Source organism: Protopterus annectens, chromosome 9.part0, assembly GCF_019279795.1.
Source record: "Protopterus annectens isolate FY-2018-M chromosome 9.part0, PAN1.0, whole genome shotgun sequence".
Taxonomy (NCBI): Eukaryota; Metazoa; Chordata; order Ceratodontiformes; family Protopteridae; genus Protopterus; species Protopterus annectens.
Genome location: NC_056743.1, coordinates 1,050,644,415 through 1,050,658,120, shown reverse-complemented (window position 1 = coordinate 1,050,658,120; position 13,706 = coordinate 1,050,644,415). Strand labels below are relative to the sequence as shown.

The 13,706-nt window shown below is 39.8% G+C and overlaps 1 protein-coding gene across 4 annotated transcripts in view; it reads right to left on the bottom strand.

Annotated features, from left to right (window-relative positions):
- Positions 1–13,706, bottom strand: part of TNS2 (tensin 2) — a 1,145,004-nt gene that overhangs the window by 233,749 nt on the left and 897,549 nt on the right. For all 4 annotated transcript variants that reach the window (XM_044083852.1, XM_044083850.1, XM_044083851.1 and 1 more), the window contains one exon: positions 3,131–3,181. In XM_044083852.1, the coding sequence (XP_043939787.1) occupies positions 3,131–3,181 (51 nt within the window). The remainder of the gene's footprint in view (positions 1–3,130; positions 3,182–13,706) is intronic.

The following is a 13,706-nucleotide window of genomic DNA, read 5'->3' as shown; positions in this document are numbered from 1 at the left end:
TTACTTCACAGCAAGAGGTTCTCCCTTTCGATTCTTGGCTTGGCTTGGGAGTGCCTTCTGTGTGGAGTCTTGCATGTCCTTCCCGTGGTTGGGTAGCACTCGAAAGACATGCGTGCGTAAATGGGTATGCCTTCGTTGAAGTTTGGGTGTTGAGCTGGCACCTCGGCGTTTAGTAAAAATCTACTGCCAATCATTAGCGGACCGGAGTTCCACTGTGGCGACCCCTTACCGGGAAAAGTCGAAAGACAAACAACAACATGCTCCAGAAAGGAATTTAAACCATTCACCACAACTGGTTTTGTCACTGACTTTAGGCTTTGGAGGAAGTAGGATTCTGAATTAGCTTTTTAAAATAAAATTAACAAAACAAAAGTATTCTGTACATTTCTATTTGATTCAACATTTACATGTATAAGTGCTAAACCATTAAGTGACAAATGCTGCACAAATGTACAGCAGTGTTCAGGGTCATGGGAAACCCTCCAAGAAAAGTGCTACTGAAAGCAACACTGAAAAAAAAAAATGATAGAAAGCTGTTGTGAAACTTGCTAAGAGTGAGAGTTCAATGAAACAAATCACAGAGATTCCCATAAGGCAAAAGAGGGACATAAAGTCATCTGTTTTCAGTAACTACTTATTCAGTTTACTGTGTATATCAGAAGTCAAGGGCAAAAGGAAAGACACTCCCTAGATGGGATGCCATAACTTCAGTTGGCAACAACAGCAGAGATAGGCAGGTGCACGTGCGAGCGCACACACACACACACACACACACACACACACACACACATCTGTATCTCTCTCTCTCTTTCAATATGTTTATGTAGATAAGCCATTTTGCAAAATCAAGTTTGTAATTTCAATCAAAAATCAAAGTTAATCGTACATGGAAGCTCATATATAAAAAATGTTAACAGTGGTCCGCATACAGTCATCATATTAGCAGCGATGGTAATCTGAAGAAACTGCCAAGTTACAGAACATGATGACAGTATGACACATTACAAGAAGTGCTATTTATCTGCCAAAGGCCTGAGAACAGGTACCGGTTGTAGACAGACAAATAATTCTTCTTTACAGCAGGGAAACATCGACCTATATGGTGCTACAGTTTTATAAAAAACTTGGGGAAATGATTTGCCATTTGTATGTTGTAATCCATACAATCTCGGACAAATGAAACGCAAATCTAGCAGAAGCAGGAGATGCTGAGTTAATATTTAACACAATGCTGCAAAACGAACGATAATAAATGTACCTCCATTTTTGTACTTTACATTCAATAGTGTCTACCTGAAGAAAATGAGGTTACCTAATGCAGTCAACAGCCATGATGTGTAAACCACAGCACTAGTATTTCGCATTAAAAAGTTTCATTACAAAAGCAGGCCTGCACTTGAAATAGAAAGTGGGTCAGGGAAAACTATTACTGGACTCATTTCAACTACACATGCTGGTCGAAGCTTATGTTGCAGCAATATGTGTAACATTACTCCCCAAATGTCACAGCGTTTGTAACAATCATTACTGCTTGCAGTAAAATGTTCAAGTTAAACTCACTGAAAAACATAAAAACTAATGAAAAGAAGTTTGACGTCAATGACCTTAACCTCTTAACAGGCAACAAAAATGATATAAGAATGTCTTGTAAAAATAAAAAGAAACCAACCACTCCCCATTTCACTCTTTTGTTTACATTATTAGTAACCAAATTTTCCAATGGCATCCATGAAAGCCATAAATGTCTGCCTTGGCTGTAAAGATAACCGAAACTATACCACTTCATGCCTCATAGTTATTTAGCATTAGAATATTACCATAAAACATGCACCAGCTCTGGAAACTCATTTTTCTGTGCAAAGGAAAGCAGACAGCATAGCACAAAGATCAGAAGTGAGATTAGCAAATTCAAAGATGAGGCATAAATCATTCTTTATTTAGTCATGTTCAGTGTAACCTTCACTTTTCTGTATTTAAATCAGCAGTCGCCAAAGAACACAAGATCAACATACTGCAAACAGAATCTAGTGCTCATACAGTATGCCCAATGTAGCTGGACATGGTGGGAACAAACATCAGAGGAAGTATGAAATATCACTTCAGTATGGATATTTATGTTCAACTAAAGTACAAAACCAAAAAGTATATGCTCATGACCAAAACTGCAACTGCTGGAAAACATAGCAGCAGCCGTAGCAACAAGTATGCAAAGGTAAAATTCTCTTTTATTCAGAAGATAGTTCCCAAAATCCCACATGAGGTGGTGTAATCCCATGTACTCGAACCATCAACTTCAAGCATGCAGAAGCTCTGAGAAAAAAACATATACCACATGTCATCAGGTGAAGATTGAATGGCCTGTTTTTTGTGTGTGTGTTTTGGGAAATTCATTTTTGATTAACTTTGTTCACTGACAGAAGGCATAAACAGCTTTATCCAAATGAACGTCACTGTGTCATAACACTGAGACATAATTGGTAACCTCATGATATACCAGGACTTGCTCTAACAGAGACCAAATGTCTGTAAAGCATACTTATATCAAGTCCGAGATGGCCATTTCCCTGGATATTCCCTTTTCTCTGAGGTATGGCGATCTCTGAGTTAGTATATATAAGTTTAGGGTGGGTTGGTTGGGGACTTGTCCCCCATATTTGGGGGGCATTGGAGATTGACCCCTGCAAAAAAGTGTAATAGGAAGATCATCTTTGAGATTCATTTTTTTTTTACATTTCAACAGGGAGCCAACATAACCACTAAAGATAGCATAACTAGTAATTTTTTTGTTTATCAATACAAGCTTCTACAAAAATTTGCTTAAAAGATTAGAGTCTGTGCAAGACCAAAGCTACATTTCCGCTTTATGCAACTGTATATTCTAAAGACTGATATATGCAAAGCTGTTTGTCCTGTTCACCTGTGCTACTAAAACACAGTCCAAGAGATAGTTTTCACAAGCATCATTAGAAAGTAAAGACAACATATTGAAAGGAATGTGTGTGAGAGCACAGAGAACCAGAATTAGCAACTACTTTTCAAAAAAAAAAAAAAAATCATGCAAGCAGTAAGCCTACCGCACATTTCCCATTGCAGTGACATACTCAAATTTAAACAAAAATAGATATCCTACCTTGGGGTTTAGTCTGCTAATATCATGACGTTTTTCTGACAAGTTAAAAAGCTGTAATAGAAGCCAGAAAAAAAAATTAGGTAATACAGTGGTAAATGTGGAAGCTACATTCACAGTGAGCCGTGTTAAATTATTAAGAATGTAAACAGCATTTTTTTAAATGGCAAGGGAACGTGTATACATTTTACCCAGCATCATTATCTGTTTACTGTGTTGTTTTTAAACTCTGTGTGTGGTCCTCCAAAGACTTTAACCCTGGGGAGGCTCCCAAAATCTTGCCTCTTCCACATAGTTATGAATATGAAAACTTAATATGCAGGTATTATTTTATCAGCCTCTTTTTAAGTTGGAATTCACACAAACATAAAACATGTTCTTGTGGGATATTAATCTCCTCATACCATTTGCAGGGTTTCACCCCTGTACCCTCTTACTTAACATTTCAATTCTGAGGTTCCTGATCCTTGAAAAATGAGAAGATTCCATTCCTGAAAGTGCCCCAATTCAAGTTAATCTGACAGCCTCAGAAAACAAGTAATCCTTACAGGAATGCCAAAGGCTGTCAGTTGCAAGCAGAACACTCTAGAAGAACCTGTTACAAATCTTTTTGATGATTTGCTATTTTGAGTCATTACACTTAGGCAGCACCACACAAAGCCTAAATTGCACATTACTAACATAACAAGTTGCCCAGCTGTCATGGTTTTAAGCCAAACCACATAATAGATAAAGCAGTCCTGGACCACACTGAAGGTCTGTATGAATGGGAACTTGAATATAGTTTGACTGCGGTTTTACTGGCTGCCAGTAGCATGAGGGAGATTTTGCTGAAAGCCACTTTCAATGAGCTGCGACCATTGCCCTTTCTTAACTGTTGTGCTGCTGGAATTAGAGTATATCCATGGGAGTCTCTCCTCACACTGGGGTGCAGGGGGTTTGCCCCCAGGAAACCAGCTTTTGTTACTGTTCATTCAAAGTGGCTTTCACTGAATACTTTTCACACTGTTGTCCTTCAGAAAAATACTGTGTCTAAACCATAAATCCAGCTAAACCAGAGCAGTGTTGAAGGTAATTTTCCAAAGGTGTTTGACACTATTAGCTACTACCACCTACTGAATCACCCTGCTCTTCTGAGTCACTCCCAAACTGGGTCTCATGCTACCCAGGAGAAAGGATACAAACCTTAAACTGTAAGCATTCTGTCCTCTCGCCTCCACCAATTTCTCCTGTTATTCGTCAGGGCTCAGTGTTTGACCCCTTGCTTTTCTGAGTTTTTGCCAACCATAAGAAGGAACACTCTGGTGAAGCCAAATTATTCCAGTATGCTAATGATTCAACCTTGATTGCTTCTAAAACACATAATGCAGATACTACACACTCCCTAAAAGAAACTCTGTTGATGTCAAAGACTAAGTTATTCAGGTCTCTAAATGTTTGAAGACAAACTACTTTCTTACAGCATGGATAAGTCTGACCTCTCCTTATACTCAGAGGGCTTTAAAGATCATATCACCTGATGGGACTGAAACTGGCCTTGTTGACACTTCTAATGTTTTAGAATCACAGATAATTAATGTTGGGCATTCAGATCAACTCTTCAATCTCCTACTCGGCACAGGATAAGAAAGCTTTATTGTACCAACTCTTTCCTCCTAACACACTATGTACAGTTATCCATAGCTGTGGTGCTCTTGTTAACTACCCTCTCGCATAAAAAAATACACGTTACTGACACAGACTAGTGCAGGCCTAAAATAAAATAGCCTGTTTTGCTGCTGATCTTCCCCTTTTCAGGCTGTCACTATGAAACATTACACTCAATCCAATGACTACAAACAGCTCATTTTTGGCCACAAGTCTCTAATTTCCAAAGCACCCTGCTCCATACAAAAACCTCCATTGATACAGCCCTCTCACAGTCTACAATTATCTCATTACATCCTTATACGTCTGCCAGCTGCAATAAATAGATATGCTGAATTAGTCATGTTCTGTGGTAGTAGCAAATGTATAGAATAAGCTCCCCCTGAACTTATGGATAACTCCTTAAAAATGTTCAAATCAGCCATTAAATCTCACTTTAATGGAAACAGCCCTGAAGCATTAAGATACTAAAATTCTCACCCTATCTTCCCTTTAGCTTCCTGTTAATACTTTGTGTACAGGTTTACACATTTTTGTGAACTGCTGCTGAATTCCAGTTTTATGTATTACATTTAACTGTTTTATGACTATAGCAGTGCATTTGATGCTCTCTTGTTTTCTCAATCAGCTGTATAATTACTGTCTAGTTAGTTATAGACGGTAGCACTACACTCCAAACAACTTTTTGTATGTTGTCATATTAAGAAGGGTGGGCTTGTATCATCTAGAAGCAATAGGTGATTGCCTGGTCTGTCTGAGTTGAGAAATGCACAGAAAGTTTTGAGTACATTACCTCATTGGCCACATGGCTAATTTTGTCAGTTGTCCTTGGTTAAGTGCCTGTACAAATTTAGTAAAGTTGTATGGAATGTGGTTAGCAGTGCCACTTATAGTAGCATACACTTAGTAGATAATTTTCCTATAGAACTACCTCAAACTGTACCCAGTAACTCAGTTTATAGAGCAAATACTTTGCGCACAGAGCATCTAATCTCTGCACAGAGGAGCACTACCCCTTAAATGTAGTAGTATGCTGCACTGTCTAGACTATAGTCAAAAAGCACACTTAATTGCCTTATTTTTACCCATCGTGCAGTGCACCCTTGTAGCTCACCAAATAAAGGATCTGGCATAATGGACATGCACCTTCCCAATTTCTCCACAGCCAGGTTGGTGGATATGGGTATCTTGAGACAATGCAGCAATTGTCTCATGTTCACTGACAACCATCTAATCCTTAAAGAAACAGATACAATATGAGAGAGATGTATATACACAATGTCACTGGAGGTGAAACTCTTGCATACAAGTACACAGAAAAACAATCTAGTTGTCAGAAACACAGTACACATCACAACCAACTTATCCTGTGGCATTTAAATGCAATCGTTCTATACCCCAAAGACCTCACAGACACCCTACCTGCAAAAATTATCTTTAGCATACCCAAAAATGCTAGACAAAAGCAGCACTTAACACTACACATACTGGCACATCCAGTGGGGCCTCAACTACACAGACCATAAGGCAAGCTAATACATTACCCAGGACTCTAATCAAAGGGGACTCCATTGTGCGACACACTGATACCATCTCTCCAGGCAGAATTAACAGAAAATAACAGTCAGCTGCCTATCAGGAGCCAGGTTCCACCAAGTTACTCATGCACTAAATTCACTGCACGGCAGGTACCAGTATGACTCTGTCACGGTTCATGTAGGTGTAAATGACCTGAAACATATCCCCTCTGCTATATGAATAGAGACATTATGGAGCTCCCAAACTGAGCGTCACAGTCTGGTATGTGCCTAACACTGACCAGCATTCTACCTTCAGCAAAGACGATGCCACAATATGAACAAAAGATGATGAGCTTAGTTTCTGATGTCATTCTAAGGGAATGCAATATTTGTCAGCATGGGAGGATATGGTTACAAATGACACTGCTCTGCCAAAGATGTGCTGCACCTCTCCCCTCTTTCGCTTTTTAATATTAGCTAAAACATTGTCATCCCCCATAAAGCCTTTTTAGGCAATGTCAAACTGACAGACCTTCCAACATAGCAAATCTTGCCAAGGAAATCTAAAGGTGTTACTGCTCAAGGCCAGGAGTTTGGGTAAGAAACTCTGCTGCCTCCAAGCTCTCCTCAGCTTGGTGAAGGCAGACATCTGCTCAGTTACCAACGCATGAGCCACAGAGAGCATCTCAGCAGGGCAAGGCTTCAGTACCTTCCACACATTTAGACCAGCAACTGCACAGGCAAGGACTAAAGGTGGAGGTGTCTTGACCTACATCAAAAACAAATATACCTCTAGGTTGGTTGGTTTCTCCAAGTAGAGATCACCACAGACAAAGTCCCACACCATATACTAGCAAGTTATAGGTCCCAGGGAACCCATATCGCATACTTAAATCTACTGAAGACACTCACCATTCAACCAAACACCATTCTCATGGGGTACTTTAATTACCCCTGTATAGACTGGGAATCCTGCATGACCTAGATTTGCAGGCTCAGAGATTACTAGACTTTATAAACACAAACATACGAGATCAGATAAGTGCACATGCCCACTAGAGGTACAAACATATTGGACCCGGTATTCAGAAATATGGGAGTGTGCTGGCCTCTCCCCATGTCATGTCTTCTCTGGTAAAGTCAGATAACACAGCTGTCTCCTTTCAAATAAAAATTAATTCTGCAACCCCACTAAACCCTGGGACTGTTCGGAGCTATTCCAAGGCAAACTACCATTTTTTTAAGCAACAACCTCCCAAAATTCCATGCCAGTCCAAACCCAGATAACACAGCAGCTTTTGCAGATTTTTTCAAAGAAAGTCTGTACAGCCATGTCAATGATTGCACAGAGGCCTACCAGAAGTAAGCCCAAAACAAAGTCTAAAAACAAACCACCATGGTGGATCCTCAATTAAACAGATTATACAATGAAATAAAACAAAAGTCATAGATAAAATTAGGAAGAGTCTTGCGTCTTTCGGCTTTTCCCGGTTAGGGGTCGCCACAGCGGAACTCCGGTCCGCTAATGATTGGTAGTGGATTTTTACGTACCGGGTTACCAGCCCTGACACACAACCTTTAACAAAGGCACACCCCATTCACATATGCCTCCACACAGAAGACGCTCTAGCTGAGAGTCGAACAGGACATCTTGCTATGAAGTGACAACGCTACCGCAGCACCACCACCACAGTTATTAGATAAAGTTAGGAAGAGTAACAAACAAAAAAGATAAAAAATTCCTCATAAAATTGAACAGACAACTAAAAGGGCTAATTAAGTCCAAGAAAGCCAATTTTGAGGTAACGACAGCATCCCAGGGAAACAACATAAGGTTTTCTTTAGCTATGTCAGAAACCTCAAAAGCATCACACAATGGTATGTTGAACAGGTCATAAATGAAGCCACTTACACAGAGCTGGGAGATAAAGTAACTCTACCGGCTGACAAATTTAGCTCCAGCTTTACACTCCACTCGCCGCCAGCCACCTCCCAGGAAATACCATCAAACAATCTTCCCAATATCAGTAGGAAACAGGTCCTAGCTATACTCTTCAAAGGCCAAAAACACAGCTTCATTGGGCCCCAATAACATCCCAAGACACCACCTGAGTAGCTTGAAATATGATCTATCACTGCCACTGGAGTAGCTATTTAACCACAGCCTCCAGACAGGCTCTAAGATGGGTCTATATTAGATCACCGAATGCTTAGGTTAGCGAATGGTGATTAATCAACCCCATGTAAGCGAAAGTTTACAAACAAAAAAATCGCTGTTCCAACAAAAAAAAAAAAAAAAAAAAAGAAAACACTTTAAAACATGAAATTAAGGGGGGGCTCCCCACCCCTACTTAAACATATCAACTCTGAGACCACACTACAGTGCCAAAAACGGCAAACTACCGAAGTGGCCAAGCAAATTATTTCCCAGGGAAAGAATTTGCTTACATACCGTTTCAATATTTTGCTGTTTCGGTGTTTACAGCTCGACCAAGACGCATTCGCTAACCTGCATCTTCAGTCAGCTAATAGGAACCCTCTAAGACACACAAATGGAGGGCTGCAATTGTCATCCCTTTGCACAACAGCAGACCATCAATAGATCCGAGAACCTACTGACTCATTAGTCTGAATAGTTGCATATGCAAAGCCATAGAAAAAATAATCATGAAAATGATTAATAATGACACAGGAAACCTTCAGTCACTGGACCCCACTCAGTTTGGTTTTGCCAAAGGCAGGTCATGCCTACTAAACTTGATGCATTTCTTTGAGAAGGTCACCTAAGCAATGGACAAGGGCAAAATGCTGCATACTGTCTACCTTGACCCAGGCAAAAGGCTGCATACTGTCTACCTTGACCCAGGCAAAATGCTGCATACTGTCTACCTTGACCCAGGCAAAAGGCTGCATACTGTCTACCTTTACCTAGCTAAAATATTTGATTCAATTTCCCACTTGGCCATTGTAAACAAACTCACAGCATTAGGCATAAACCTCTATGTTACATGCCGGGTAGCCAGCTGGCTCACTAACAGAACCCAGGAAGTACCACTCTGTAAAGAGGCTTGTCACTAGTGATGTCCCTCAGGGCTCCATGTTGGTTCCATTCGTTTTTGGCATCTACTTCTCAGAGGTCAAGGCAAACATCAAGATCCTCTGGCTGACCAAGTATGCATACAATTGTAAACTAGGAGCAGTCACAGATTCTCCTCAAGATACCATCATCTTATGGAAAGTCTAAAGCAGACAAATAACTGGTGCCAAAGCCACGGTTTAAAACTCATTTCCAAGAAATGCATAATACTACCTTATGGGAAGTTGGCCACTTTGGAAAACTACCTTATTGATAAAACATCAGACCCATTATTCACTTTAACACCCCCTTCAGTATGTACCTGACCAGCACATGCAACAACTGGAACCTCAACAGAAATTCCTCACAAAAAGAATACAGGGTGTAAACACAATGTCCTATATAGGACATATGTCAAAGCCCCATCTCTATACTTTGTTTTTTGCAGACTGCTCAAAAGTGATCTATGCCTGTCATATAAGGCATCCATGGATCCTTCTGATGGACCTTTTGCATATCTGCAGAATGAACAGCATTAGAACCATGAGATCCAAGGACCTAAACTTTACTACAACATAAACAGGACATATTGACGGGACAAGATTGTATCTCACAGAATTCCCATTCTCTTAAATAGAATTCCCATCCTTGTTAAGCAGAGCAGTATATACACTGATTTTCATAAATCATTTGGTAAGCATGAAGCATCCTTCTTGTTTTCCTCCCTAATCTATCTAACACGTTTGGGGCCAGTCAATCACTCCAAAACTGTAAGTTAGAACAGGAAGAGCAAATTGTGGATGTTGTTCGTAGATGTCAATGCCATTATCAGGATTAATTTAAGTCTTCTAAAGTATTCCTCACTAAGTTTTATTTGCATTTGTTCACGTTTTATTGTTGATTCTTCATCAATTCCCAAATATTTATACACACTCTCTTGCTCACATTTCTTTTATATCACATTCTTATCCCAAACTGACATTTTCCTAGTGCTGCAGTTTTCCTGATTTAAAGGTTGCTTTTCCACATTTATCAAGACCAAATGACATTCTTATACCATCTGAAAAAGTTTTCACAACTTGCAGTTGTACTTTCAGTTCCTCATCTGATGAGCTATACAGTTTTAAATCAACACTCTTTTAATTTCTCCAAGTCTTTTGGGTTTCTAATACCATAACAGGAATGGACCCCATTCCCAAGTCAAAGTATGATTAAAGTTCATGAAATTAGTACTAAATCACTGTCACTCTCAGTATGACCTTTATGGATGAGGGCTGAGACTAGGTCAGTTTATGGTATTAATTTATGTCTTGGGAAATGGGTGAGATCATTGGCTAGGCTACAAATGGTCCACAGTTGTGATCATTGGCTTGGCTGCAAAAGGTCCACTGGATCGACAGGCTTGGATGAAGCTATGAATAAATTAAGGTCCTACTCGATCTGGACAATTCAGATCACCTATCTCACTTCCTTATCTACTACCACTTGTTCCTTCCACATCTACAAAATACCTGTGCAAACACTTCCATGCAAAAATCCTAACCCTTTTGGACGTTGTTGCACACGTGGGGGCCCTACACATTTCTTCTAGTTGCTCATTTGTAATTTACCCATAATCTTTTCCCAATCTTTTCTAACCTCCTTTAATCGAGTCTTTCAGTTACACGCAGTTACAATACAATACTTTACACAATCCACCCAAATTTTTAACAGCATCTTCTTTTTTACAATTGACAAAAAAACTCTACCAGATCCAGTCGTTTACTCAGTACCCCCCAACACTTTCCCTTTGCCTGTACTTTTATCAGTTCCTGATAAGGAAGGCATTTTTTAACCTGTAACTGAAACTCCTGCTTAGCCTTATCCCACTCCGTTATCTGTCCCTCCCAAATCATTTGCTCCCAATACCTTAGTTCCTTTGCTAACTTCATTAAGTAAATTCCTGACCCCCGCCTCTTTGCTATCCCACTACTTGAAAACATCCCTAGTGGTAAAATTTCCTTTCACCATTCCCACATTGACAGAGCATTTCAAATATTTTCTGCTACTGTATGGATATATTACAATATACTGTTGTGATTTATTCACCGACTACACAGAATGCAGCAGTTTGAAATGCATCTCTGTGAAACAGTTTTCCTTGTTTGACTGACTGTTGCATTTCTGTGCATGTTTCTTTTTTTTTTTTTTGTAAGTTGTAGTTTTTTTCTCCAGACCTCCACTGTATACAGATAGTGCTCAGTTGGAAGTTCCCTTTTAAAATAACAGACACAAAGAATAAGATGATGCTCTGGAAAAATTCATGTCAGTAAAAGATCAACGTCATCTTGCTAACAAACTACATGTCACCCATTCATACTTTTGCATCTAAACTACTGTCCTCTCTAGGCTAATAAACTGACAGCAAAATAAGAAACTTTAACCCAAACTGAGGCCTACATATCTTCTGCCTGCTAGGGCAAAAGTATTTCTCCAAAACCCCTTCCTGCTACATGGAATATACTCTATGAAACGTTTAAAAATTATCAGAATTTATAAGAATTTTAGAAAGAAACTTGATTATGCATTTAACATCTTCTTGTTAGTGTCATTATTTCAGAGATACTGGAAAACAAAGCCAGTCTCTGTTATGGCTGCTAAGCTGTTTAACACATCTTAGTTGAACTATTGATATATCTGTCTCTATTTGAGTAATATCTGTGTATGTACGCACCAAAATTGTAAGATTACTATAATACCATTCTGTGCCTGTCAAATATTGCTATTCTCTACAACATTCTAGGTAAACTATCAGTTCATTGCGAAGCATTCACGATTTATTAACTTTTGTTTCTTTGTGCCACTGGCTCAGGTCATTGCTAAAACGATTATATAGATCAACCTATCTACTCTGTGAATCAGTCACTCACTAATACAGTCAGTCAACAAGCAGGCATATGTCATCTGAAGATTGGACCTTGAGGAGCACAGAACGTGAGAAAGACTGTGTGACATAAGAGCTTTGTGGAAGGGTAGTGGCCCATGACACAAGGCTGATCCCACACTGAATTCACAGATATTATTTTTACCCATGTCATGACAGGTAGACATGTTACAGCAGCCAGGTGATATTCATACTAAAATTCTTTCACAACTCTGGGAAAAATTAATTGGTGAGACCCCTAACTAGATTTTAAAGATGACATGGGAGAAGAGTAAAACTCCTAAAAACTGGAAGATGGCGCATATGGATCCCCTTCCAACAAGTACAACACAGATGCATAGAATTATCAAACTGTCAGTCAACTCAGCTAAAGGTAGAGAACTATGTGATCACTGGCTGAATGAGAGGACTATGGTATGTAACTAAATTCAGTGGGGCATATGAACTGAGGCAGAATGCTTTCCATTAAGAAGGTCATACCAAACAATTCCATCAAAGTTTGCACAGATATCACTCAAAATTAACAACATATAATACAACTTTTATTTTCTAGTACAAGAGTAAAAACTCATGGTACTCTAGCACAACTCCAAAAATGGCTGAGCCATGGTATCAGAATTTTCCTGTGACACAAAATCAGGGTGGTGTGTTAAATCTAACACTGTTCTTTTATTAGGTAACCAGGGGAGTACAAGAAGGGGAACATAGGTCTGGCCTCCTTAGGTGTCAACAGTGCTGCCATCTCACAGTGTTGTTCCTGGATGGGGTGTTTTCCGTCTAGAGTCTGATGTTCCTCTTTGTGTCTACTTGGGATTTTGCTGGGGTTCTAGTTTCCTCCCACACCCAGAATACAAGACAGTAGGTAAATCATTTATTACTTTTTTTAATGTATCTTATTCTTCCCCTTTGCTAGCCATCCATCAGCCCTCCTGTACCTTGCCTAGCCTACTTGTTCCTCAATGGCAAGAATCAGCTGCAAGACTCAAACAGGCAACCATCAAGGATTTTGCTGTGAAGTCCCTAAGCCCACCTCCTGGGTAGTTTGGATGTACAGTCCATGACACTGTGGGATCCATAATGTTATCCCATACGAGCACATGTTCTCATGCACCCATATGAGGTGTACTACCACATGATGGCTTGGTGGGTCAAGCATACCCCCCCATGTCAAATATGCATCTACCACCCATCTTCTAAGGAATCATGAAAATCCATGGCCTTCCTCCTCACTCTCACATAAAACCATAACTATCCTCCCACACCAGCTCAAGCAGTTGCTTGGGCAACTAACTGAATCTGGACCACCTGGGCTATAGACAGGACTTTATTCCTCTATAACACTGGATCTGGCAACTGTTGGTAAATTAGTGATGCTCAAACTGTCTTGAGGTGCGTGTGTCCTGTAACAGACTG